This window comes from Silurus aristotelis (genome assembly GCF_946808225.1).
Source record: "Silurus aristotelis genome assembly, chromosome: 2".
Taxonomy (NCBI): Eukaryota; Metazoa; Chordata; class Actinopteri; order Siluriformes; family Siluridae; genus Silurus; species Silurus aristotelis.
Window position 1 is genome coordinate 20,128,951 of NC_139575.1, and position 27,608 is coordinate 20,156,558.

A 27,608-nucleotide genomic window follows, 5' to 3' on the forward strand; every position below is an offset into this window, starting at 1 on the left:
CTAACAGCTGTAAAGCTTGTTAGTTTATCAGATCTAATTATGCAATTTCATAAAATATTGAGAGTAAGTGATGTGATACAGATTAAAATGCAAACAGGCCTGGCTTGTGTGTGGATGTATGTTGAAATTATGTTTGAGTGTTGAGAATGGTTGTTCTTGTCTGACCTGGCTTGTAGCCAAGGTGCTACTGTAGCATGAGTAAGAAAGAAAGAAAGAAAGAAAGAAAGAAAGAGAGAGAGAGAGAGAGAGAGAGAGAGAGAGAGAGAGAGAGAGAGAGAGAGAGAGAGAGGAGAGAGAGAGAGAGAGAGAGAGAGAGAGAGAGAGAGAGAGAGAGAGAGAGAGAGAGAGAGAGGTAATGCTGCAGTTTCTATTGTTCCAGCAGTCAAATTCCAGCACTCTTAAACGCTTACTTTCTACTTGTAGTAAAAGAGGAAGAGCCTTGGGACAGTTTCTGCCACACTCCCCAAACTGTGTCTGAGCTTGTCTGTGTCTCTAAGTCATAAATTAAGAACCATATTAAACAACAATTAATACCTTCTAGAGATCTTTATTTCTATCAAATAAACTGTTTAAATATTAACTCTTCAAAATAGTATCTAAATTTTGAACTTTCATTTTTAACCAGTAGTGAAACCTTCATACTGGCATAAGCCTAGTTCCTCTATCCAAAAATATTTCAGTTCATGAATTTTATTTATTTTTTGTTAAGTTATGGCCTGTTTCAGATTACTCCAAGCCATTTCATGGCACTGGAATCAGCAATGAGAAATGGTTACTATTCAGAGATTAGCCAGATGTATACATTATGTACTACAGAAGTCTGTAGTATTTCCTAATACAGGTTCGACTTCATCCCTCATACATCCTCTGACTACAATGCTCAGTAGTAGGGATGGGATTTTATTCAATTTTTTAAAGATTTATGTATACTGAGCAGTATTTAGCAAATGTAAAATTCTAATTATCTTATGATACTTACAAAGCATAAAAAAAAAAATCTGTATTAGATTCTGCTATATCCGTTTCAGGATTCTTGCAGTGATATTAATTTCTTACGTTCCTTGCTAAATTATCATTGCAATAATCTTAATCCAATCCAAATATCATCTCAAAAAGGATAAATTTGTCAGTAGCTTAATAACTCTTGTTTAGTAAAGATATTTTTTCTTTTTTAAATGTGTTTGCTAATTATGATTTTTTGTTTATATTTTGTTATATGGCCGACTAACCAGTTTCACTATTGTAGCCCTATTGCTTGGGATTGGGTGTAACCCTCTTTATCTTGACTATATTACTGTTTCAACAACACACCCTGACCCTAAACACAAGAACAACAACAAGGACAATAGATCTATTACACACAAGGCATACCAGTTCATTCTTGGCAAGATTTAAAAACACATGACTTGGAACCACATGCTGCATGTCCTGCTCTATAGGGAAGGACCTGTCAGTGTCATATCATAGTTCTCTTTCCTACTTCACACAAATCACTATTCACACTATCTGTGTGCAAAAGATAAAACCAACAATAACTATACACAGAATTGGCAAAAAAATTTAAAGAAAAAACTATTTCTGTTTCCCACTTGAACACACTATGAACGTAAACACAAACTCACTTCCATACACAGCCAGGCCAATTACAGGCAAATGGCTTTTCTCCAGTATGCCTCCTCAGGTGAGCTTTAAGATGGCTACTCTTGGTGTACATCTTGGCACAGCCTGGAAAGTTGCACTTGTGCATTTTGATGAGATCTGCCACTGGACTCTTCTGAAACTTCTGTGCTCCTCCGACTAGAAGACCACCTTGGAACCCACTCAATCCAAGACCATCCCCTCCACTACCGACAGGTTTTGCTGCAATGGGCACTGGTGCTATACGCACAAATTTAGATGTGGCATTGAGCCTGGTAGATGATGAAGATGAATTGGGGGCAGAGGGTACAAACTGAGGGACAAGTGCAAAGGTCTGTCCCTGGATGTTCACCAGAAGTTGGGCAATTTTTATGTCTGTGCTTGGGGTAGGGGGCTGAGTTGTTGAGGGAGAAGTTGCAGCCCCAGTTGGGCTCTGATTCTCCTGTTTGATCTGAATTGGTTGGATTTGAAGAATAACAGGCATCCCATTGTTACTATTGCTGTCACTGGCTGTAGTGCTGTTCTCAGTGGAGACATGTGAGCTCTGGGTCTCCTTTTTTATTGCATCATCTTCCTCCATGCTCTGGTTTTGCTTACTTGGAATACTATCTGTGCTTTTGGTCTCTTGATTAACTTTAAAATTTGGTGGAAGCTTAGGTATTGGCAAAGTTTGATTTGAATGTTGTTGAGATCCAATGGTGCTTGTCTCTGGCACCCTAGATGAGGTCTCTTCCGTGACCACCACTCCTGTCCCCAATCCTAAATCCAGCTCTAGTTCCAGTCCAAGGTGTGAGTTCACTTCATGCTTAAGGGAAACCAAACCATTCATGTTTTCTTCTAAGAACTCTTCAATTTCCTCCAGGGTGGGCTGAAAAGGTTCAGCAGGTGCCTCCTCTATGTTTGATGGGGACCATATTGGTAAGTCAAACTTCTCTTCTTTCATGCTGTCCCTTTGCGAGTTCCAAAGGATGGATCCTAGAGGAGTTGAGGTTACAGTGTTAACCTCTGCATTATTGCCACCTCCACCACCAAGGGAAGTATGGGATAACAGGAAGTTGAGGATGCCATCCTGGCTCTCATTGCTTGATGTACTTCCATAGCTTGAGCTGAGGACTTGGGAATCTGGGGAGGAGCAGGAACGCAGACTTGATGCATCACTGAGGTCATCTTCTGAGAAAGGTGAGGACATCACCTTATAGCTCCCCAAGTTTAAAACCATATCCGATAGGTGGTACACCACAGGGGGGGCAGAGTCTATGTCACTATAAGAAAGGAAGTTCTCTTCAGTTGACAAAAAATGATCCACCATTCCCTATAATTTCCCTTTGATATAAAATTTACAAACAGCTTCCCCTTGGGTGAAGATTAAATTCCTCTTCCTCAGGCTAAAGGGATGTGAGTCCATGTAAAGTGAGAATGCTGTTTTTTCTCACAGCAAGAAAGAAATATCGTGATTCACAACAAAAGCTCCAGGCTGCACCTACACCAAGAGAGGAAAGAGGATCAGATGTCAATATAAACACATCATTATTTTTTTATGCAAAAGCTTTTGATTCCAGGTTTGGATTATGTAGAAACAATCAATAAAACTATCCAAATTTCAATCCCATAATCTTACATCCTTGCTACTCAGGCATTTGGAAATGTGACATGTAAACAAATATTGCCACTTATTTATCGTTTCTGCCGCTAGATGGCGGGCAAATGCAAAGCTGATTCATTAATGCGTTGTGGAGTTTTCTGTTCGAAATGTACTATATATTTACATACATATATGTTTATATATTTAGTTATAGTATTATGAGAATTATTAGACGTCTCAAACTACCCGCTTGCTAACAGGGTTGACATAAAATAAATTTATCTGCTAAATAACAATATTAATACTTTTTTTGCATAGCAACAAACCTCTTAAGGCAAAACAAATGGCGGAAAATATACATGGGTGGCTGAAATAGAACGTTGGACAATTAATTATTTGTGAATTGTAAGAAAGCGATAAAGCGTTTGAAGTGGTGTGTTCTATCACTAGTGGTAGTATCTAAAGACATTTAGCAATTTCTTAATTCAATATTTGAAGTTGGGACAAATAAGAAGAGGCTATAATTATCAATCTGACTGAAAGTGAATTCCTCTTCTCGGCCACCATTGTGTGTTTTCCTCTGCCTGGCTGTGTGACCGACAGTAACCTCTGTGCGCCACTCACAAACTGTCAACACGTTGAACAGCGAGCACGCAGCACTTTTAATAGAGCTCCAGTCACCCGCTTGGGCTGCATCACCTTACATGCAACACATTAGCTTTAACCAGCGCCCAACGCAAGAAGTAGCAGGTTACGCAGGCTAATCAACAGCTAATGCAACCTTTTCATTTTTATCAGCGTGCACTTTACACTGATTTTAATCTAAATGCACCGGACATGCATGCATTCATGCATATTAAAACGCTTGCATTTAAATGTTGCATGTAATACACATTCGATACCATGCACATGAGTGACAGTTTTCATGATTGCAAGTTTTATATATTATTGATTTCAAGCGTACGATGGTTTAAAATGGGATCCACTCAACAATACTGCGCTTAATAGGATTCGAAAATCCGAACACAGAAGTGTGAACAGTATTTACGAGACGATACTCCACCTCAAGCTCTTCAACGTAAACATGTTTTCGTCCGAGGCAGCACGCGCGTGCTGTAGCATACGAGAGCAGAAATCACATATATAATCTAAAGAAGCAAAAAAGTGAATCTTGGGTAGAGCCTCTTACCCGTTTATTTCCGGCAGTCGTTTATAAAGGCAACAATTCCTCAGTTTTTTTCACCTTTTTTTTTTTTTTTTTTGCACTGTGTATAAGTATGGCTGAACTTGCCCTTGGAAGCCCCTCGAGCGCGGTGTTGCTACACACTACTGGCCAGATACTCGGCTCTGTAGTTGTACTATGTCTGGGACACGTGACTGAACAGCGCGCTTACAGGGCCGAAAATGAGAGGCAGGGCGCGAGGGCTCGTCCAGTACGCGCGATCCGATTGGTTGACGCAGACTCGGGGCGGGGCTCGGGGGCCAGGCGTCACCGCACGAGTGCTGCTTGTGTTTTGGATGTCAGCGCGTGGACGCCGGAGCAGCGGAAGATTCAATTTCCAGGTTTTCCTTCCCGTCTTTATCTTAACGACGCCGAAGGAAATGCTACTGGCACCGGTTTAAAAAGGTGGCTGTGCAAAAGCCACAATGCAAAACAGCTGAAGCAAACAGTTACAGTAACATGAGCACAAATATTATTGCCAGCTTTCATGGAAAAAGAACAAATGAGCAAGCTTTATGAAAAATAGAAATGAGCAGAAAAGCGTTTTTTCGGTAGAGCTCAAAATAATCACAAAGGTACCTCCACAACTAATATTTTATAAACTATTTTTGTAATGTCTAAAATTAATGGATTAGTTGCACAAGAACTTGGACCCCTCCTCCAAGCAGAATATTTTATATTAACTAATGTGTTTCTGTTTTCTCTCATTGTTACAATTTGATGCGCCTTAACATCCAGCTGTTTGGAGGAAAAACAGCTTCCCTGAGAACATAAAGAGGCATCTGCACTTAATGCCAATTGTCATAAGAACTGTAAATACACGTGTCTTGTGGTCAGAGAATCTAAGAGTTCATCTACGGAATCAAATAAACAGTACAGATCTGAATTTTCTCTATTTTTTGCCTCCCTCACCCTCTGCCTCTCTATTGCAATTGGATCCAATCACTGGCAAAATGTCAACTGTTCCAAACTTTTGAACAAAACAAAATATGTGGTTTTGTTGAAGAAATTTGAGGAACTCAGGAGGGTAACACATTTTAAAAGTGTTTAATATCCCCAGCCTATTCCGTCATAGTTTGCCATTACATTTTAAAGTTTTTGTTTAATTTATTATTCTCCTGAGTGCCTTCAACAATATTCAACAAATTGGATCCTCAAACTGAAGAGCACCAGAGGGACATCTTTCTACACTCAAGCAGCATGCTATGCACACTCTGATGAGTATGGCTTAATCATACATCTAAATGCTTATGTATTTGTTGTGGATGTCAACAACTATCTGTCTTACTTATATTGAAATTTCTTTGGTTAATACTTTGAGAATGTTTAGGATTAACATATTTACTGTATATTCCAGAGAATCAGTTAATTTTTAATTTTGAAACTAGTAACAATTACCCATTTCTTTCACTCTATGTCAATTACATTTCATTTCACAAAAATATTATTGGTCCAGAACGGCAAAACCTCCACATGGTTGCTTAGAGGTATATGACGTCTTTGACCTCCACCTGTCTCAACTGTCAACACAGGGTCACTAGCTTGTCTCACACATTGCAACATTGCATGTGTCATCTGATCACACTGTGCACCACTTTAAAGACCTTATGTGTAACGTAACAGTAAAGACTGCTACTATTAAAACTAATCTTTATGTACACTAAATTTAGTTGTAAAATAAAATGCTTCACATATAATAGATAAGGACTTTGTACAATTTCCCAAATGATGACTTAGATATATTTGATAAATTACAATAATAATATGGCACATACCGTGCTGCCCAGAGACCAGACCAATGCTTGGGGGGATAAACACAGGTCAACCTTCTCACTAAGGCTAAAACAATGCACATGCAAAAAAAAAAAATTTTAATTCCTAGTAATGTAAAGACATCCCATCTCAAAGTTATTTTTGGGAAAGATGTTATTTAAGAATATCCACATAATTATTTAGGAGGTGGTTTAAATTTAGCCCCTTTTCTTCCTCCACATCACACAAAAATACACACTACTGTGACAAGAACATTAGGGAGGGAAGACCAGAGTTGTTGTACTCTGTGCTGTCCGGATGCAATATTTGCTTGTTTAAAATGAGAGGGAATTTCCGTATTAATTAAAATGTCAATTGTTAGCTGATCACACACTACTGATACATATATGTATCTATATGAGTTGTATTATGAGCAATTAATACAGTTTACTCGTGACCTACTGTAACCTTCTAATCCACAGGTTATGCTGCTTTACTCTGTGTTGTGTTGGAATGTGGGACTCTGCGATGGAGGGATTACAGTAGAAAGATGCTAAAAGCCCCTTACTTGAACACTGCAATCATAGACTGTCTAACTCCAGGATTAAAATGTTGCCTTTTGCCCTGGTTACACATAGACACTCAAACAGAAACCCACTGTATAATGCTTTTAACCATAGTGAAGCAATGATAGCGACTGGCACAGAGAGTAGAAATGCTTAACTGTTTCAACATGGAAAGAGTGGCAAAGGCACTTTAAAATCAATGTAGGCATGTGTTAAGCTGTTTTACAAGGCTACACAAATACAAAAAGAGCAATTCAATGACTTCCATTTCACAATTCTTAAACTAAACAAAAAGTTTACCTTTCATAGCCAGTGCTCATTTAGAAAAGATTTATACTCTTTCTAAGCATGTATGTATGCATCTAGCCTGTTTATTTAAGTGTAATGATGTATGATCATTTTAAAGCATGTCACTGTGCTTGTCAAGTGGCTGGAGTTGAATGACTAAAAACACCTGACCAGAGGTGGCAAAAGTACACCCATCCTCCACTTAAGTAGAAGTACAGATACTAATGTTTTAAAATACTCGGGTATTATAAAGTTAAATGACTGACTACATTTTTTACTCAAGTTAAAGTAAATAAAAATGGGCTCTGACATGTATTTAAGTAAAAAGTAGCCTTTACTACTGTCAGGCTGGAAACTGGGCCTCACATCATATTAATATTAGGGCTGCCAATCGATTAAAATATTTAATCACAAATTATTCACACATTTTTATTCTGATCTAAATGTACCATAAATGAATATGTTTTTAATACTATAATCAACATGTGCATGGAGAAATGTGGATGCTTTATGCAAATGTATGATTATTATTAGTGAAACCATACTCAGCATAGACCATGAAGGCAAAATATTATTGTAAATGTAATTATGGTGTTTAAAATTACGTAAATCATCAAGACACCAAACAGAACTTTTGCAGTGTTTCCACATGGACGGTCAACGAGGTGATACCGGAGAAAGTGTACCCCTTCTAACTTCCATACGGATTACATAATCAAAGAATATAAAATGTATTTTTAAGGAGACATTTCGAGCTTTCTCTTCATATATTTATTATGTATGTGAAGTACGTATTCAGTATATTCAGATTGTTTTATTTATGTTTGTAAAAATAGATGACAGAGACTGCAAAGGGCGCCCCCTGCCTGTTTTCTTTATTTTACAAAAGTACAGCATTTTGTTGTTATTATGAGTGTATACAAATACAAGTAGACCCTTTACAGATTCGAATAATGTATTGCTTCTATCTGTACGATGAAAAAGAGTACTTTCGTTTTGGCATTATAAAGAAAAAAATTGCACAAAACGCGTTGGCGCGTTTGTTGACCCCAGAGGGTTAATTGCCAAATGTGCGCATCATAGGGGATTTTGGTGCTGATTTGTTACTTGGTGCATCAGTAAAACAAATGTTTAGTGATTACAAAATTTTTTTTCGGTGGAGTTTATTTATTTATTTTATATCTAAATAAAGAAAGGATGTCATGAATAAACTTATGTTGCACTGAAGGTTTTAATTTCATCTTATTTTTATATTTATTGATTTATAATTTTAATAAAAATGGTCAAACAGAGATGCATGCTGCATTAATCACACGTTGATAAAAAATAAGTGCTGTTAAAATTAATTTGCGTTTGAATTTTTACATCCCTAATAAGCCAAAATTTTATATTACTACAAAAAAAACTTTCTTTCGGCTTCTCCCATTAGGGGTCGCCACAGCGGATCATCCGCATGCTTGATTTGGCACATGTTGTACGCTGGATGCCCTTTCTAACGCAACCCTCCCCATTTATCCGGGCTTGGGACCGGCACTAAGAGTGGCTGGGGTTGGTGCAAAACGAATATAAAAATATTGTAACCTAATGAATGTATCCAGGCTGAACATCCACCATATAGAACACAAGCAGAGAAAAGATGATGATTATCAGGTGATCAGGAATGTCTCTGTTCTCAGTCATGTTTACATCGCTGACTCCCTCTGTCTGATCCACGATATCCCACTTTTTGTTGCCTTCTGCCTTGCTGATTGTTTGCTTTATAAACTAGTCTACATCTGTGGTGTGTAAGAGCCAGGAAATGATGCACCAGTGATAGATTGAAAAAGCCGTGCAATGACAGGAAATAGGTTGATGTGCTGAAAATGGCATGCAATGAGAAGAAGAAATATTGATTATATCAGCAAATATATCAAAACTAAAGTAACAAGTCTGGTTTGAAAATGTACTTTGTTAGTTCACACCTCTGCACCTGGCACATTGTTAGAAGCATTTGGTTCATCTGCATTATTAAGTATACAGTATTTACATAAGAGAAATATCAACACATATACTGATCAGTTCTGAAAAATGCAAACTAATTTATGCAGTCATGTAAAGTAAACAAAGTCATTCGGCCCACACAATGCCCGAGATAAACACCTTAATTAACATAAGCCTCTTGTGGGTTGCTTTGTTGAACATTAGAGTACTAGCCAAAATACATAAAAATGCTGCCTACGATGACCATTATTTCTGCACATGTCTATCATGCACATTCCCTGCTTAGATTATTATATATATATATATATATATATATATATATATATATATATATATATATATATATATATATATATATATACAGGAGACTATAACAGTAAACCACCTACAAGACTCCAGTTTGCATGTAATTTCTGCAACAGAAATACACTGGAACTTGGCAATGTGTGAAACATTTGCACGAAAGATAGCATCTGAAAAGTTACATTTTTAGTGGGGATCTGGGAATAGGGAAATCCACTGGCAATGATACAGTACAGATACAGTACAGTCAAGCTTTGGGATATCTACAAGTTTTGTTTTACTCATAAAGCATTTTATACTTACATGATGTTTTGTCACTCATATATCTTCATGATGTTTTTATACTCTATAACTAAAAACATAAATTAGACCGTAAAAAACAACTGGGGGAAAAAGTCAGTCCCCAGTCCTCAATGGCCTTTAGTCATCAGTCAACCCTGGCCTTGCACTGTGTGCCTTTAAATGGCTGCTTTCTAAATCAGTATTGCTTAAATCAGTATATGGTTAGTGGAGCAATCCTCACTCAGTCCTCATTGCATGGGAGGAGAGGACTCATAAACCATCTTGTATTTGTGCATGTTTGTATATGTGCTTGAGGTCATACCCAAAAAGCATATGCAACAATCTATATATTGCAGTAAACATTGAGGTGAGCCACTATTTAAAAAAAAAAAAAAAAGGAATCAAATCCACACTCCAAGGGTATCTAATCAAACATGACAAAGAGACAGGCAGGTATAAGGTGGTGCATATTGATTTTTAATAAGCGACAGGTTTTCTTGCATGTATACTCCTGGGCAAAAATAGACCATGTCCAAAATGGCAAAATTATATTAAAATGTTCTTAACAACACAGCATTGGTAAGAAAATTATCAAGAAATAAACAAATGGACTCCTGATAGCGCCTGCAACACCATTTGCTCGTTTATTTGACTGCAGGGAAATGCCTGGGGAAAAAGCTTAAAACAGGGTAATTCACTTGTATAATATTATTGTACACCAAAAGATAATCATGATAATGATTAAAATGTTCGATGCAAAATAAACACCCAAAGAATTAACACGTCTGGGTATCAGTAATATCTATGGGATGTTTTCTTTTTTCTTTTTGTAAAAGATTAGTCACTATCTTGTTATCTGCCCCACCTATCACCATCAAGGGTTTGATAACAAGCTTATAAATGGAACCAAGATTGATAGAGCAGTAATAGAGCTACAATCTTGTGTTATGTGTTAAGCTCTTGCTTATTTTCTGACCAATGATTTGTTCTTAAGACTATTAAAAGCGTAATACTTTGCCAATTTTGGAGCCCAGTTTCTGGCCAGTGGTAAATACTTTATAGTAATATGACTGCAGAACCTCACTTGTTATAGGTATTGTAATCTATGACAATAATGATGTTTGTGCACACACCCACATATGCCTACAGATATTAATAAAGGTATGTCATTAAAATACAACACAATACCTGAATATGGAAATAAAAACATAGATGAAATGATCCAAGTCTGTTACTGCCTTAATGTTGCACAAAAAAAGAGAAATTCAGCCTTTACACCGTGAATACTGAATGAATGGCTGTGTGTGTGTGTGTGTGTGTGTGTGTGTGTGTGTGTGTGTGTGTGTGTGTGTGTGTGTGTGTGTGTGTGTGTGTGTGTGTGTGTGTGTGTGTGTGTGTTGGGACACAGTGCCATCTGCTGGTCCTAGACAAAACGTACACTATTCGGTTGCTTTGGTAACGAAACACAAACGCGGAAACAGTCGATTCAGAAGAATTAAGAGTTTCAAAAATTTAGAGTAAAGAGTTTTAGGAATTAATCTATACATACATTAAAAAAAAAGCGCATTTATGGTGTTTTGGTCTAACATCATTACAGAAACACAAACCAAGGTAAGTGTGTTCTTTGTAGAACTGTCCTCACATTATTATTGTTCACTCATCCTGAGGGCTCAGAGTTACATGTAGGCATCTAGCAATACTCTCCAACTGTATATCAACCTTTTAACCTCTGTGTTTTCCTCACTACTTACCATGTTATCAAATTGTTGTGTTACTCTCATGTCTGCTGATTCATTTAAGACAAAGGAACTGAAGAAGCCCCACTGTGCTGAAGCAGTTGTCTTATAAACCCACAGCTTTGTCTCATACTATTTCCAATGTCTTTTTTATTTTGCTTACAGAATGTTTATTAACCACTAGTAACATGTTTTAACCAGTTTTCATGGAATGTTTACCATGCATGTGCCTGTCTGCTTTTTAATTAAAAGATAGTTATATTACTTCCAAAATTATAGTACTGTACCTTACAATCAACTGGTGATTGGCAGTGCAACTGGAATTATTTTCTGAGCTGCTGCCATACAGAATTAAACATCTTCTGACCAAGCATATGAAAGCATTCAACAGCGCTGTGTATAGTGCATGCACACACTTCTGCAGGAAATTCTTTCACAAGAAGACTATTGCTTTGTCATTCCTTTTTTTTAGATTGACTTTTTGATCATTTAGTAATAAAGTGTCCGCAGTAAATATATATATATATATATATATATATATATATATATATATATATATATATATATATATATATATATATATATATAACTTCTCAAAGTTTCCTGAAGAATTGCAATATTTAGTTCAGAATGAATTAATGTATTCAATTGCTAAAAAATAAAGAAATAAAATTAAATATCATAATGTCTTGGATGTTTTTGCTGTTGAAAGTTAGTATGTCGTTCCACTTTAAGCATGTGTCAATTTAACTCCATATGATGTATCTTATATTTGTGAACAAAGGGTATGTTCAATTAATCAGTGAGTATATATATATATATATATATATATATATATATATATATATATATATATATATATATATATATATATATATATATATATTTGATTTTAGCTACATCTGTCTCTTGCAGAATGCTTTCAGCAGTACCTTCAGTAAAGGGTAAGTTTGATCACTGAGGCCTACAGTATATTGTTGTATACTAAGAAACACCTGTTATATTTATTTGGAAGGGTGTTAATTTATCCCAAATAATAGTTTATACTAAAGTCATTTGGTAGCCATTTTGTAGCTTGCTGTATTTTGTTAATAGGCATATTGGGTCTAAACATATACACTGGTCAAACAATTGGTAAGTTGTTTGATTACATTTTAAGATTCAAGTGAAACATGGCCTGTACCTAACATGGGTGATAGATCTTTTTTTTTTCCAAAATATTTGATTAACATAAAAATAAAAAGTGTTTATTGTGTTTGATATATATTAATGACATTTTTTTTATTTGTAGAAGATGGTCATGATGGGAAAAGACCAGCACAGAACCCTTTTAATATGCCGGAAGATAACGTCATCTTCCACTTTAAAATGACACAGAAAGCTCAGCAAAAAATAGTAGGTGACCCAACAGAAAACACTGAAAATAGCTAGTGTTGATTTAAAGTGTTGAATTTAGTTTTTGTTTATTTTAGACAATAACTAGTCATATCCAGTTGATTTGGTGTTAATTTAATGCTTAAATACCACATATACATATGCTAAAACACGTTATATTTAAGAATTAATCAGAATAACATAGTAGGTATAATATAATATGTTATATAATATAATATGTTTATGGTTTAGTTCAGATTTAATATATTAATGTCTTTTGGACCTCAGCATATATGTCAGTCAAACGGCTTGAAAATACTTTACATCTTACAAATTACGTCATAGCTATAAGAACCTGATAGTTATACTGTATATCTTGTCACTGCCTATTTCATTAATATGACTATCTGAAAGAAGGCTGCATAGAAGCACTCCTGGAGATGCTCTAATATGCTGCTGCTTAGTGGTCCTTATTTAAACTGCTTATTTAACCATGCATAAAAAGAAAACCACAAAATATTATTAGCAGTTCACTAATGGCATAGTACATGACAAGGAGGCAGTAAATGAAATAAAATGAAAATGAGTAACACAAGACTATAAAACTGGCATAGCATTTTCACTCTTTGTATTCTAAACTGCTTGCAGTACTTTCCACAACAACACATTACTGTCTCACTCTAAATATTGGCAATTTATATCAATTCTCCTTTAGACCACATTCTTTTATAAATTACATCATGCATGACAATCATTGCCAGACAAGGTGCAAATCTTTTTTTAAATTTAGCACATTCATTTTATTAAAAGATTTTTATGCAAACATTTTCCCTTATTATGTGTGTATTTTGAATGCAAGTGACTGAAGGATATGGGATGGGAAGAATACTACAGAATATTAACCCTGCATAGAAAATAATAAATTGGATTCCACTGCGAATACCATTATTAAACCATTAGCTGTTAACCATTGAAACCATTACCAAATGGTTTTCATTGTGTAGTGTGTTTGTATATATTATACAAAAGAATCATTATCAAAAACACAGAAAAAATATTTGTATACATTTATCAGAATTTGGATGCTTAATAATGTCTGAATGGTCATTATTTGTGTCTATTAGATACAATAATGTATTGTACAAGTTGACAAATGTGTTGTTTCTGAATGTTTACTTCTAAGCATAACATGCTACCTATAATAGAAGGCAAAAAAAATTACCAGTTAAGATTTACAGGGACCATTACAAAACAAGTAAAATTCCTATTATAACCATTTCATTAGTTTTTTGGTTGTTGTTTTTTCAGCAGAGAAGACATTCAATTTAGATTAATCAAAACTCAAGCATAAGTAACATATTAACGAAAGTCTAAGGGTTGTTGTTTAATTCTGTCTGCAAAAATTATACTGTATAATGCTATTATAACATGTTCAACAAAGCAGTACTTATATGGCTTGCACTTGCAGCTTTTCAATACTTCAGCAATAATACAGTAATAAGTAAAATTAATTTCTTTTGGTATTTATACTCCTTGGCTTAACCCAAATACAAATTATTCCCAGTATACAAAGAGCAAGTAATTCTCTATAAAATCAAATTCTTTAGAAGTTCTTTAGACCTACAAGAGACAACCTACAAGAGACAACATCCATATCAAACAGAATCCCAAACTAAAAAACAAAACACATATATACTTATTATATCTTTTTATTGATTATTTGTATCTTAGAGTGTTAAAACGTAACCTTGCATCATATATACAGTAGTAAGTGATTATTGTGTGCAGGAATATCAGAGAAATCTGAGTCTGCCTGTCCATGAGAAGAAGACATACTTAGGCAGAATGAAAGCCAGACAGCTAGAGATGAGAAAAAATTTAAGAGATGACCTTGAGGAAAATGAAGAGGGCACCACAAACCATTCCCGTACTGACATCCAGCTTTCCCGGAACATCCCGGCATCCATGGCGATGATCAGAGGTGAAATGTACTATATTAGCATAAACACACCATACATGCATTGTGTAATATAATTTAGGAAACACTTTCCTGAACTAGACTACCACATTATTTACTTATGTTCACACAAAGATATTCTGTATTATATTTCCATCATAGATCGTAATATTGAAAAAGAAGGAATACAGAAGTTTATTAACAAGAAACGAGAGATGTTCTACCTTGAGGTATAATTTGTGTTCACTCCCAACCTCTTACAAATTCTGTTCTCTTTTCATTCTGTTCAGCATGTTTCCTTAGATTTCTGTCTTTGTCCCTTTTCAAGTATGCTCTGACAGTAAAGAGAGAAGAGATTGCAAAACTAGAGGAGCAGGCAAGTCATGAAGAGAATAAGTTGGCTAAAGCTGAAAAGTTCTTGGAGGATGATGCTGTATTGTTTGACACATTTCTAAAAGAAAACGACAAGAGCTCAGTGGAGGCCATCAGAATGTAATGCACAAGCACACAACTATACAATTAACAAAACAATTGATGTTAAGTGTCTGCCAATGTGCTGTGCCATACAATCCAGCCATTTCAAATAGAAAGAACATAAACAGCGTAAAAACAAATGATGACTGATGACTAACAAAATAATAAAGCAACCGATAGCAATATGGAATGTGTGAATAAATTCTTAGAAAGCCTTCCAAAGGTTTTTTTTTTTTTTAATAATTGGATTTAATAGCATCTTTTCGGGGCAGATCTCTTAATTAGTAACATGCATACTCTAAAATGTATGTAATAAGACAATAGTTAAGCCGACAGAGTATCGCTTTGGTGGTTGTATTTGCATTTTACTCAAGAGATCACTAACAAGTGAATATGATATTCATGTATGAGTATTCTGAACTATTTCATCTCATATAGTGCAGAGCAGGAGAGCAAAGCAAAGCTGGAGAAAGTAGCTGAGATCAAAAGGGTCACGTCTAAGATGGTGGCTATTAAAAGGTATTTATACAAGTAACATTCTGGATTAAAACTGTGTGCTAGACAGCTTTCATTCTGTATTCAATTACATTCTAGGTGATCCCCCAGTTTTTATTCACACCTCTTCTTCCATCTTTCTCTCAGCAACATTTCTAAGTTTGAGGACACACTGCAGGAGTACAAACTCTACAGGGATTTTCTGTTTAAGCTTTCTCCCCCAGAGTGGCAGAAAAAGCAGAGAGTGAAGAAGAAAAGCTGCAACAAACCCATCATGGTCACCAACCAGGGAGAGCATGAGGAAAAGAGCAAAGAGAGAGACAGAGGAATAAAGACCCGTCAATCTGATAGATGTAAGTGTTCATCATGGAATATTTTTTCTTTTTGAGGATAACCTGCAAAATGCCTCACAATATATCAAAATCTTGTGATGATGATACTTTTGAAACTTGGGAATCATTATTAATCACTACTATGACAAAACATGTAAAAACAAAACTATACTGACAATTAAAAATGACATTTAAATATGCATTTTATGACAGAAGGTATTAAGAAGGAGGTGAAACAGGGCAGCTAGTATTGGGATTAACACCAAATATGTCCGTGTTTCAGTACAGAAATGTAATAAAAGATCACTTGTTTGCATAATTATATTTTATATAGCATAGTTCAATCCTGTTATATGTGCCATACAATGATATCAGAATCACAAATGCCAAATTTATTACCTATTACAAACCTTTATTATTTGTTTTATTTTAAAGAATTGTTTTATCATATATTTTTGGGCACATTTGTGTAAATTATTTCACTTTAAGATATTTACTGTAGTATAACCACACAAAAAAATTGCTGTAATTTGAACAACCCTACATCTATCTTTCTGATCCATAGATGCAGGTAGAGAGAAAAGCAGCCCTGTTTCACGAGAGCTGCCTCCTCTTCGTGAGGCCCGGGTTCCTTCCAGACACAGTTTGAAGTCAAGTCCTCAGAACGGAAAAAAGTTTGTACAGTACACACATGCACATTTGCACATATGTTCCTTGTGATGTACGAACATGAGTTTAACAAATGACTATGTTGTTTGGTTGTGGTAGCTCCGCATCTGGAAGTGACAGCTCAGAATATGAGGTCAGTGTGAATTATATTCAATCAATATGCCGATTCATTTTTATTACAAACTTGGGAACTGTTTCTGTAACACTTTATTTGAATTAATATTTCACAACCTGTACATTTGTATTTAATATAACAACATGGCTATAAGTCGCATGCTAGACTTACTTAATAACACATTACTGTTTTTAAAAGCTATAAAAACATGTTGAAGGAAAATAATCAATGATTTGCTTCATGGCTCTACATTCAGCAAAGCTTTTACACTCCCATCGCCAAGCACATACTGCTGTTACATTTGATACTTATATTATTTGTATGTCGATGTGTGTTTATTCCTTCTACACCAAAGCAACTTACAGATGATTACAGTTTATTAACGAATGTTACATCACATATTCTAGGTCCCCTGGTGGTCTAGTGGTTAAGATGCAGCGCTCCCACCGCTGCGACCCGGGTTCGATTCCCGGTCAGGGAACCATCCCCAGCCACTCTTAGTGCCGGTCCCAAGCCCGGATAAATTGGGGAGGGTTGCGTTAGGAAGGGCATCCAGCGTAAAACATGTGCCAAATCAAACGTGCGGAGGATCCGCTGTGGCGACCCCTAACCGGAGAAGCCGAAAAGAAAGTTTTTACATCACATATTCTGTTTACTTATTTTTGTGGAATGTCTTTCCAACATGTTACTTCCTGTCACTTACATTATAGCACCTATAACATTCTATTCCCTCGTTCTTTAAGTTAATAAGATGAAAAATTTAGTTTGTGTCTGAAAAATGGTTTTGAAAAAAATGCTTTACTCATGAGACTGGCAAAGGATTCAAACCAATACATATTAACTAAATCACATAACCGTAGACATTACAGCAACTGCTACTGTTTATTCGGTAGTTCCACAGAATTAATAAACCCACAAAAAAACAAAAATAAACAAACAAGTGCTGTGGTCTAATGGTTTAAACAAATGTAATCAATGTTTAATAAATCTCTAACCTTTAAAGGTCTACAATTCTAAAATCTGATCAATGTGAGAATAATTCATATAAAAAAAATAAACCTGGCATGTCCATCTTTTTTTTTTTTTATCCTGAGCTGCCTACCTACTGGCTGATGGTTTTCACTGCATTCCCTGTAGGAGGAGCCAGAGCTGTACTTTACAGACCCTCAACAGCTGCTGGACCTGCTCAGTGAACTAGAAGAACAGAACCTCACGTTGATACAAAACTCCCAAGAGACTGAGGAGAACCTGGAGAAGTTCAGACAGATCATGGAACAGACTCGCAAGAACATGTGAGAATGCTGTATGGTTCATAGTGACTACTAAAGTAGTGTTAGAAACCTTATTAGGATCCTGCTAAACCGCCTATTTCTGTGTAAATGATCATATGCGTACAGCGAGCAAGAAGCCAACCATCTAAGGCAGCAGATTGATGCCATTAAACAGACTCTTAAAAGAGAAAAAGAGAGAACTGCAGAACTGAAGCTCAGTACCAGGTTCTTTGACTTTGGAAAGACCAAAGCAGAGGAAGTAAGAAAAATTATTTTTAATATTCAATATTTATTCTGAATATTCTAAAAATGTTAAAATCTAAGGTTAAAAATACCTAATGAATTTACATTAATTTAGAGAAATCACTGTCTATATCTGTGTATTTTTATTTCTGTACTTTCTTTGCTTTTCTTTCACTTTGATTTGAATTAATACACTTAGTGTTTGCATTATACAATGTATGTTTTCTCAATAGTTAGTTGTGCAAAAAGTTTACATGATGAACAGATTCCCTGCACCTTTACATCTCCCTTCTATCAAATCATATATTGTGCCGTTTTTCCTGTTCAGGAGAACACTCTGAATGCTCTGGGCCAGAAAGTAGAGGAGGTCTACCAGATCTGCATTGGAAACAGTGAAGCCAACCTGAGCACGTTGCAGATGCTAAAAGCTATAGAGAGCAGACTGGGTGATCTGCTGGAGAGAGTGGAGAGAATTCCTGCTGACCGTCTTGCAATGGCTGAGCGAGCCAAGGAAAAAGAGAGGAGACTTAGGTCTAACTAATAACTATTGTAATTCTTCACTTTCATAACAGCTGTACTAAGATAAGCACCTGCATAGGGTCAACATTCCAGTATTTATTTGTTCTTGTAGGTTGCGTGATGAGAAGCTTACTCTGCAGAAGCAGCACCAGGAAGAGAGAATAAAGAAAGCCATCGAGAGAGCTCAAGCTGAGATCAAGCGAACGGTAAGATAACGTTAACGTATAAAAAACTTTAACAAGGAGCCTAGTTAACACTATCAATACACAATAAACACCTTTCTAACATTAACCCTTCCTGCACACTGTCTCCAGTCTGGTAGGAAGCTGATGCCTCGCTCCCAGCCTTCTGTTCATAAAGTCAAGAACAAAGAGCACAACGATATTGCAGACAAGGAGAAGGAGGAATATCTGTACTTCTTCACTTAAAACATTCACTCCTAACAGCATGCCTTTCTCCAATTCAGGGCAGATCACTATAACCTGGTGCCTTCCCAGAAACCCAAACCATGCAAAATCTTTAGTTTCTGTGAAAAGATACAGAAGTGCATTGCCCATTATATATTAATTATTGATGAATAGTAATAATAATAGTAATAGTAATACAATATAAATCAGCAACAGCAAACACTTTATTATTCAAGGATCTTAACAGAAAGATAGCCTAGACATAAGTGCATGTGTATTATGTATCAAAAGTCTTCTTATAAAAAACAGTAATTGAATTACGAGTTTATACATACACAATATTTACAAATGACTCATGATTCTGACTCCCCCCTCACAGAATATCTTAAATATAGTCAAGTTGTAGGAAAGAAAAAAAAAAAAGAGGAGAGCCATTTTTATTCTTGTGTAATACTTTCCATACACACATAAAAAGACATTTTCATGTTTTATACAAAACCATACAAAAATAAGCAACAAAAGCCACTGGAACAAAAAAAGCTTTTCATGACAATAAAAGCTGTGCTCCTCAGGACTTGAATAGAAACTCAAGACAATGCTCACGACAAAGAGTTATTTTGATGGATATGTTACTATAATAATAAATCTTACAATCAATGATAACCTATTGTGCTGTTTCACATTCACGCATTAATTTACATAATCCTGCTTGAACATATCTATTCGTAATATATCAGATTTATCAAGCAGCTGTCATAGAAGATTATGTTCCCCAATTCAAAGTGTATATCTTGAATTTGAAATGGTATATATTAAAGTCTAATGGCTTGTAAGTAATCTTTTACCAATAAAAGTTCATGTTCTCTACAAAGGAAACTTAACTAAAACATGAAGCACATGAAATAACTTTATTCCTGGTCAAATACAAATATATATCTTGGAATTGTGGAATTAGAATGTATATTAAAAACCTACAAAAAAAAAAAAAAAAAACAATAGACAAATACCCTGATGGCAGACATTGAAACCTGATTCCTTTTGTGAAGGTAGGAATAAAGAGGAAAATACAACTGTCTGTATGTCTACTAGGATCTTTTGCTGTCTCTTAGACGAGTTCATTATTCCAGGTCCTGTAGGTTAATGGTACTGCCAGTGAACTGAGAGTTATCAGATCTGTTATCATCCTCGGTCATGGCAGAAGGCTCCTGATGGAAAAAACACACATTTCAGTGATTTCAGTATTTATCTGTTGGAACTGTATAATGCAAAATGATGAAATTAAACTAGCCATTGTTTACTACATAAATATATCATAAAGGAAGGAATATTTAGCAAATATATCACAAAACTATATTAACCAGTCAGTTAATTACCCAAAATATAGCTTTTTCTTTTACAAATTGTTTTAAGGTCCTCTCCAAATGTTAATTATACCGCATCCCAGTCCCAATGTACATCTCTAATCCTAATTATTTAATTTAACTGGAGAAATCACTGAGTTAGGAGGCTGAACCTGCAATATATTGACAGGCAGGTCAACTGTTAGCTGGGAATGAGATGTGGAGGTCTGCGAACTGAGCTGGAAAGCCAAATCTCCATCCGTAGCCGGTTCATCCTGAAAAACACATACGCAAACTATAATAGCACACTGTGATTCAAATAGCAAAGTCATACTAATCAAAATGCTCTCAGCTTGACTCACCTGAAGTATCTGAATCTGTACATACTGTACTCCAGTGACCGGGTCTCGGATAGTGAGACCTGCACTGGTTGTCGATGCAGTTCCTTCTACAAATGGAGCACTGCCTGAAGACAATGTCCCGGCAGCACTGGAACCCTTCACCCCTTTAGACTTCCGATGAGTTGCACCTGCAGGTGACAAACTCGGAGCAGGGCCTTTCTGCTTCTTCCGTTTCACCAGTTGGATGGCCCTGTAGTCTGTGCGGGCGGAACCAGTGCTCTCCTTCAGGAAGTGCAATAAAAATAAATTTTTATAAAACGCACCATTATAGCTTCCATGTTTAAAGTTCATATTGGTATTAACAAAATGTATACCTCAAGCATTACATATTTAGAGTTTAGCTCTTACTGAGTAAAAAGTAGCAGCCACATAAAATTTAAGATTTTCATAGAATTATACACTGGTGATAAGAATGCTGGTTTATACTCCTGTACTGAATCATATATGCAATTAAAAGAATTTAAGTATTTTTGCTTAATTGTCAGCCTTGTGGACTCAAGTGTTTCCAGATGCAGAAGTGTAAACCAGGCGACACAAATCTGCACCCTCTTTCCGCTATACTTACACTAAAAGCACAAGGTGCAACTGAAGGCATCTCAGTCTCTTTCTGCCCGCTGTAGGATCTGCTGTGGCTTGGGAAAACAAACTGACTAAGAGCTTTGCTGTTCTCTGGCTGACTCAGGACCTCTACTCCACTTAGTAATGGCCCCACAGCTGCTTCACTGGCCCCCAAATCAGTCTTTACCTGGGAAGACAGCAGCTCTGGTACTGTAGTAGAAGCAAGAGACGGAACGAGAGAGGAGGTGAGAGATGGGGCAAGAGACGATGACAGTGGCGACGTTAGAGATGAAGAAAGGGAAGGAGCTAGGGATGGAGTCAGGGAAGAGGAAGGTGACTCTGCAGTTAACACGCTAGAGGAGCTCAGGGCTTGAAGCTGCTCTGCGACTGAGGTGCTCTGAATAGCCAAGGCCGTTAACGTTCCGAGTGCCTCAGGGTTTACTGTCTGTACATCGTCCAATTGCAGTGTATTTTGCTGTAAGACTCCACCCCCTCCCCCTGCATCCAGGACATGCACCCCCATATCCCCACCTGCAGCCAAGATCAGAGGGTCCACAGGTTTGGCTCCTCCCAAAGCTGAGCCTACTGAAGCTGGATCTATAGTAAGAATCCCACTGCTTGCAAGAGCCATGTCCATGGTGAAGGAAGCGGGGCCTGACTGTGAGGTGGGCCCTGTAGGTACAGTGGATGCTCCGGAGGGAACGTTAGAGAAAAGTGACGAGAGATCCAGGCTGCTAAGCTCTGTTCCAACAGTGCCAGCAGTTGTGGCACTCTGAGCAGCACTAGTTAGCTCACAGCTGGGCGTCAGGGTGGCTGTGTTTTCTAATTGACTCAACACATCTGGAATAGGTTAAAACAAAAACATTATTGATTTTAACGTGTAATAGCAACTTGTCAATAATTAGCTGAAAATATAACCACTTCTGAATTTGAATATGTCCTATGAGTACATGTTGTACAAGACGATTCTGAATTAATTTATTAACCTTCAAAATATATAATTTCATTACAATATAATCCATGTGAAATTGTAAATACAACTATACTGTAAGAAAGCATGGATGTGTGTGCACATACCTGGGCTGAGGTTGTGGTGTTTAAGCATATGACTCTTGAGGCTACTGCGAGACGAGAAGTGCTTCGTGCATCCTGCAACAGGACATCTGCTTCTCAGAGACACTCCATCCTGACGATGTTTCTTAGAGTGGATGTATAGGCTACTCCTCGCTGAGAACTTAGCGTTACATCCTACACACAGGATTACATTACACACAAGTTAATGAACAAACACGATTTATTAACATTTGCTTAAGGTCTCAAAATGAATATGTTTGTTAAGGTATCTGCATTCAGCATCCACACAGGGAAATCAGAAGAGCTAGTTTTTTTCAAATCATGTCTTTAAAGTTGCAAAGACAAGTGGCAAGAAGGACCACAAGTGTCAGCGTGTTCTCTCTTCACTACGTCCTTTGCTTTGGTCAGTTCTGTTTTTTTCTCATGTGCTCCGAGCTCCACCGCTGTTTCTACATGCAGAATCAGCCTTTCAAAAAACAACTTACACCATCCAGCTAGAGCCAACAGTGCAGAACACACCAAAAAAACTAAAGCCGACCGACACTTAAATCTACCCAATCACCCCCCCCCCCCCCCCCCAAAAAAAAAAAAGGCCCGATGGCCAATTGTCGGCATGGTGTGTCCCTTGCTTTAGACAAACAGTAAGACGTTTTACTGTTAAAAAAAAATAAATAAATAAAAAGCTAAAATCCATTTGATCTATTTTATAATCCTCCATGAACCTTCAGAGCTAATACAAATTTGGAGAAGGCAGCCTGCAGAAGTTATATTTGAAAACCCCTCATTAATAATATATGAGAGACAGGTACTTGAAAGCAATCATGCAATACCCCACTGTTTGTTTTAAAAAAAAGATATGATCATGTATGCAATTTCACTCACAATTATGTGCAAGACACCAACCTTCAACTGGGCATTCAAAGGGCTTAGTGCCCAGGTGGGTGATACTGTGGCCTTTCAAGTGCTCTGCACGAGTAAAGGACTTTCCACAACCTTCTTCTGGACAGGTGAACCGCCGATCATCATCATGCTTCCTGAAAAGTGAAAACAAAAATAATAAAATGTATATAATACATGAAACAAATATCCTAAACCAGTGGTCCCCAACCCCCGGGTCAATTGGTACCAGGCCGCACACAAAGAATACATAACTTACGTTATTTCCGTTTTATTTATTATCTGATTCTGAACAATGTTTTATTTTGGAAAATTACCGGATTTTCTCCGCCACATCTGTCTATGGCTCACTCTTGATGCATGTGAAGATGCCTCGGTCACATGACTTACCTACATCCGCTACCTTCTTAAAGGGGCTGCTCCGACCGCTAACACATATTACATTACCGCTAAATTCAAACCCCCAAGCTAACAAAAAAAAAACCAAACACAGTGGATTCACGTTTAATATTATATTTCGAAAATACCCGTTTTTATCCTGGTCGTATAGTTTTATTTTGTTGCATTTATCCGCCACACCTGAAAGGCCGGTCCATGAAAATATTGACATTGAAAACCCGTCATTAAACCGGTCCGCGAAAATATTGTACGACATTAAACTGGTCTGTGCCACAAAAAAGGTTGGGGACCACGGTCCTAAACCACATTAATTAGCATAGCGTTTTTTTTTTTTTTTTTTTTTTTTTTTTTTTTTTTTTTTTTTAAGTTAAACTCTTACCTTTTGTGACGCAGCAGCTTTGACATGCTAGTGAAAGTCCAGCCACAAGATTCTGAGTCACAGACAAAAGGCCTCTCACCTGTTAAACAGTAAAAATAAAAAAAACAACTCAACCTGGGGGTCAACGGCATTCATTTGTTTCTTGTATAACTATGCACAGCGTATACCTTTGAGTCTACAATGAGTGTGTACCTGTGTGACTACGAAGATGGATTTTAAGGCGGCAGGCCTTGTCATAGCACTTGTCACAGCCTGGGTATGTACAGGTGAACTGGCTTGTCTCTCTGAAGTGGGTCCTGTTGTGAGAGAACAGGGCACTGAAGGTGATGAAGGCCTTCTCACATCCTGAGGGGTAGAGAACACGATGCATTATTTTTTAGCATTTTAGTTAAGAATTAAAGATCAAGTTCAATAAGTTTAAATGTAATTATGTGACAAATATACATATAGACAATAATGATTAACTGGACACACTGTGACACCATGTTGGCTTGCACTAAGAACAGGGCAAAGAGAGCAGGTATAAAGCTTGGTAATAAAAAGGGGCAAGATGTTAAAGGTGGCACAGTCCTTTCTCACCTGGAAACTCGCACTTGTGGGGTCGTTCAGGCTCGAAGTGTGTCCTCTGATGGTTGGCGAGACGTGTAGCGCTGCGGAACCTTTCTCCACACAGTTCGCATGCAAACGCGTCCTCCTGCTCGTGTGCTCGTGCATGTGCCTTCAGATTATAAATGGTGGTGAAGCGGCGGCCGCAGTTTTCATACTTGCACTCGTAGGGTCGCAGCTTGTCGTGGGACTGCAGGTGCCGCTTCAGCTTGTAAGAAGTGGTGAAGGACCAACCACAACCCTCCACTGTGCATTTGAAAGGCCGCTGGTCTTCAGCGTGAAACACCAAGTGCATCTTGAGCTTCTGCCGGCTGTCAAAAGTGCATGCGCAGCCAGGCTGTGGGCAGCGGTACGACACCGCAATGCCTTTCTTCGCCAAGCCGGTTGAACAGACGATGCTCGTGGGCTGCAGGTCATCTTCAGTAGGACCTCTTGAGGAGTGAGCTGTGGAATCAGAGTCGCACACAATGCCTTCTTCTCGTTTGACCGAGTTGTCCAGAGCGCCTAGCTCTGATAATGAGCAGTCGTCGGTCAGCGTCAGTTCTTCGGATTCGCTCACAGCATCGCCCTCGTCCTCGGCCATCTTCCCCAGAGATTTAGTACCACCCTCATAGTTCAGGAGGACGATGTCTTCGTGCTCTTTCACCCCCAAATGCTCTTTTAAACTTACCACGGCATCCTCCTTGTAGGTGTAGCCTTCCGGTGGGGCTGCCAGAGTTAAAACCCCGTTCTCGATAGTAACGATGATGCTCTGGTTGTTGATCATGATGGTCCCGGAGAAAGTCTCTGACGGCCCGTCGCTGGCAGGGTCTCCGTTACCGCTGCCTGACAAGTTCACGTAGTCCTGCATGAAAGCTGAGCTGTTACTAAGCGCAGGCGTTTCAGGGGAGTCGATTTTAGTTTCACATTCCGTTAAATGTCCTGAAGCATGCTCTAATGACACTAAATCAGTACCAGCCATCACTGCAGACACTTTCTCATCAGACCTCTTTCCACCCTCCATAATGCGCTTCTCACCCTCCTGCCTTCCTCCTGTGGCAGGACCGCGTTCATTTACCAGCTTAGAACTGGTTGTCAAACATTCAACACTGCACGTGGAAGATGTTTTAGCTTTGATTGTAAAATTGCTGTGCTGTGATTCTGAGAAGGTCGGGGTATGATGCACCTCTGATGGTCTGTAGGTGGGTTTGGAGGAGGCTGCAGTCTTCTTTCCGGATTCTTTATACACACCATCTTCTTGTACTTTATTGAATACAACGTAAAATTCCTTTGGGTTTTTGGCTTCGGAAGAGCTCGTAGTGCCGTCGCTTGCAGGTAAACACATGTCCCTCATCACACCTGGATCTGGGAGTTGTGGTCGTGGTTCGCAGTGCGCAGTGAATCCTTCCTCCTCCCCTTCAAAAAGCGGCAGCGCCATTTGCAGCACACCGTCCTCATTCTCCTCTCCGTACTTCAGCTCGGCCTTCACGAAGTCCGGCGGCAGCTCTAAATCACCGTATTCTTTCTCCTTCAACACCTTCAGGTTACAGAGCTCCATATGAGCAGCATGAACATCCTCTGACAGCGTACTGATACTTTCTCTCCGTTTCTGTTGTACACTTTGTCGAGCACAGCTGCCATTTTGTGCCAACAGGCGAAGCGGAGCGGATGAAGGCCGGTTGTTGTTGTTGTCGCCTTTCGATCCGAAGCTGTTCTCGTTTTTGTGTGGAGTTTGTCTTGAAACAGTCCTCGTTGTCGTTCCCGAAGGCGAAATATCAGTCCCAGGCGGGACGCCATGTTGGTAGTGAGTGTTTTGGGCTTTAGAAAGCCCCTGGATTTCCATCTTGGTATCCCTGTAGCAGCGGCGCGTTAAAGGCCCGCCCAACACGATCCCGCGCTGAGCCACTACGCGCTTTATGGCGAGCCAGAGCCTCAACCCGAGTCCGGAAATGGGCTGTGTGTGTGTGTGTGTGTGTGTGTGTGTGTGTGTGTGTGTGTGTGTGTGTGTGTGTGTGTGACGGACTAAAATATTCATTTTGCGATTGCTGCAAGTGGAAGTTGAGTGGAAATACAGCCCCGATTATACCACTGACCCATTTATTACACTCATTACCTTTATTCCCTGGTCACCTAAAATACACACGTCAAAAAACAATTTCTCAGCCCATTATAAGGGTCGTCGTGTTGGTAGCGAACGCTAGATGGCGGTGCAGGATAACTAATTATTTTGCGCGCTGGACAGGGTGTCTCTACCCAACAAAAATCCATGTATGGAAATGTGGGCGTGTAATTTACTATTAATAATAATAATAATAATAATAATAATGAATCAAATCGGTGTATTTGTACTGATTGTTACTCTCATATATATATATATATATATATATATATATATATATATATATATATATATATATATATATATATATATATATAGCATAAGCAAACTTGACAGCATAATAGTAGAAACATTCTACTATTTCAAAGGAATTTGGAAAGTTTTTTGATCTCATAACTGATAATTATGCATAAAAGTGTAAACCTTTACACATAACTGGTTTATAATGACAGTGATATTACTTATTTCACTTGCTAATTAAACATTTCCAAATTATGCATATGTGTTGCTGTGTATGAAGCTCGATCTTTATGACAGTCCTTTTTTTTTTTTTTTGCTTAAAGAAATGTCCATATATTATACACACTTTCAATTTTCACTATATTGCTGTAGAAGTCATCCATATATCAAGAGATTGTAACACCGCTTATA

General features: G+C 37.6%; 3 protein-coding genes across 6 annotated transcripts in view; 1 reads left to right on the plus strand and 2 right to left on the minus strand.

The window, feature by feature from the left end:
- LOC310719030 (Krueppel-like factor 15) overlaps window positions 1-4,599 on the minus strand; it is a 5,501-nt gene extending 902 nt beyond the window's left edge. Inside the window, exons 1-2 of the mRNA XM_083528255.1 lie at window positions 4,410-4,599; window positions 1,623-3,118 (exon numbers count right to left, since the gene is read on the minus strand). Of these exons, the coding sequence (XP_083384381.1) occupies window positions 1,623-2,947 (1,325 nt within the window). The 5' untranslated portion in view covers window positions 2,948-3,118; window positions 4,410-4,599. The remainder of the gene's footprint in view (window positions 1-1,622; window positions 3,119-4,409) is intronic.
- Window positions 4,600-11,062: 6,463 nt separating this feature from the next.
- On the plus strand, window positions 11,063-20,198 carry cfap100 (cilia and flagella associated protein 100). Of its 4 annotated transcripts, none has more exons than XM_083528143.1 (15): window positions 11,063-11,224; window positions 12,246-12,293; window positions 12,641-12,744; window positions 14,512-14,704; window positions 14,843-14,910; window positions 15,009-15,172; window positions 15,593-15,673; window positions 15,797-16,002; window positions 16,547-16,655; window positions 16,750-16,783; window positions 17,903-18,057; window positions 18,163-18,295; window positions 18,608-18,810; window positions 18,911-19,004; window positions 19,113-20,198. In XM_083528143.1, exons 2-15 carry the CDS (start codon window positions 12,266-12,268, stop codon window positions 19,224-19,226), a joined length of 1,686 nt encoding a protein of 561 aa, XP_083384269.1. In that variant the 5' UTR covers window positions 11,063-11,224; window positions 12,246-12,265; the 3' UTR covers window positions 19,227-20,198. The 4 variants fall into 4 exon arrangements, with proteins under 4 accessions (XP_083384269.1, XP_083384271.1, XP_083384270.1 ...); XM_083528145.1 differs by having other exon boundaries at window positions 11,093-11,224; window positions 12,644-12,744; XM_083528144.1 differs by having other exon boundaries at window positions 11,093-11,224; window positions 12,265-12,293.
- Window positions 19,408-27,012, minus strand: LOC310718889 (zinc finger protein ZXDC). The gene is made up of 9 exons (XM_083528009.1): window positions 24,833-27,012; window positions 24,446-24,598; window positions 24,254-24,332; window positions 23,482-23,612; window positions 22,582-22,752; window positions 21,512-22,344; window positions 20,908-21,168; window positions 20,719-20,820; window positions 19,408-20,410 (listed from the first exon to the last, which is right to left on the minus strand). Exons 1-9 carry the CDS (start codon window positions 26,871-26,873, stop codon window positions 20,324-20,326), a joined length of 3,858 nt encoding a protein of 1,285 aa, XP_083384135.1. The 5' UTR covers window positions 26,874-27,012; the 3' UTR covers window positions 19,408-20,323.
- Window positions 27,013-27,608: the final 596 nt, after the last annotated feature.

Coding starts and splice junctions, on each gene's coding strand:
- cfap100 (XM_083528143.1), top strand. CDS start 12,266: ATGCTTTCAGCAGTACCTTCAGTAAAGG. Junction 12,745..14,511: donor AGAAAGCTCAGCAAAAAATA/GTAGGTGACCCA, acceptor TATTGTGTGCAG/GAATATCAGAGAAATCTGAG. Junction 16,003..16,546: donor GACCCGTCAATCTGATAGAT/GTAAGTGTTCAT, acceptor TCTGATCCATAG/ATGCAGGTAGAGAGAAAAGC.
- LOC310718889 (XM_083528009.1), bottom strand. CDS start 26,873: ATGAATATTTTAGTCCGTCACACACACACACACACACACACACACACA. Junction 22,345..22,581: donor ACACCACAACCTCAGCCCAG/GTATGTGCACAC, acceptor AACCTATTCCAG/ATGTGTTGAGTCAATTAGAA. Junction 21,169..21,511: donor TTGCACCTTGTGCTTTTAGT/GTAAGTATAGCG, acceptor CACTTCCTGAAG/GAGAGCACTGGTTCCGCCCG.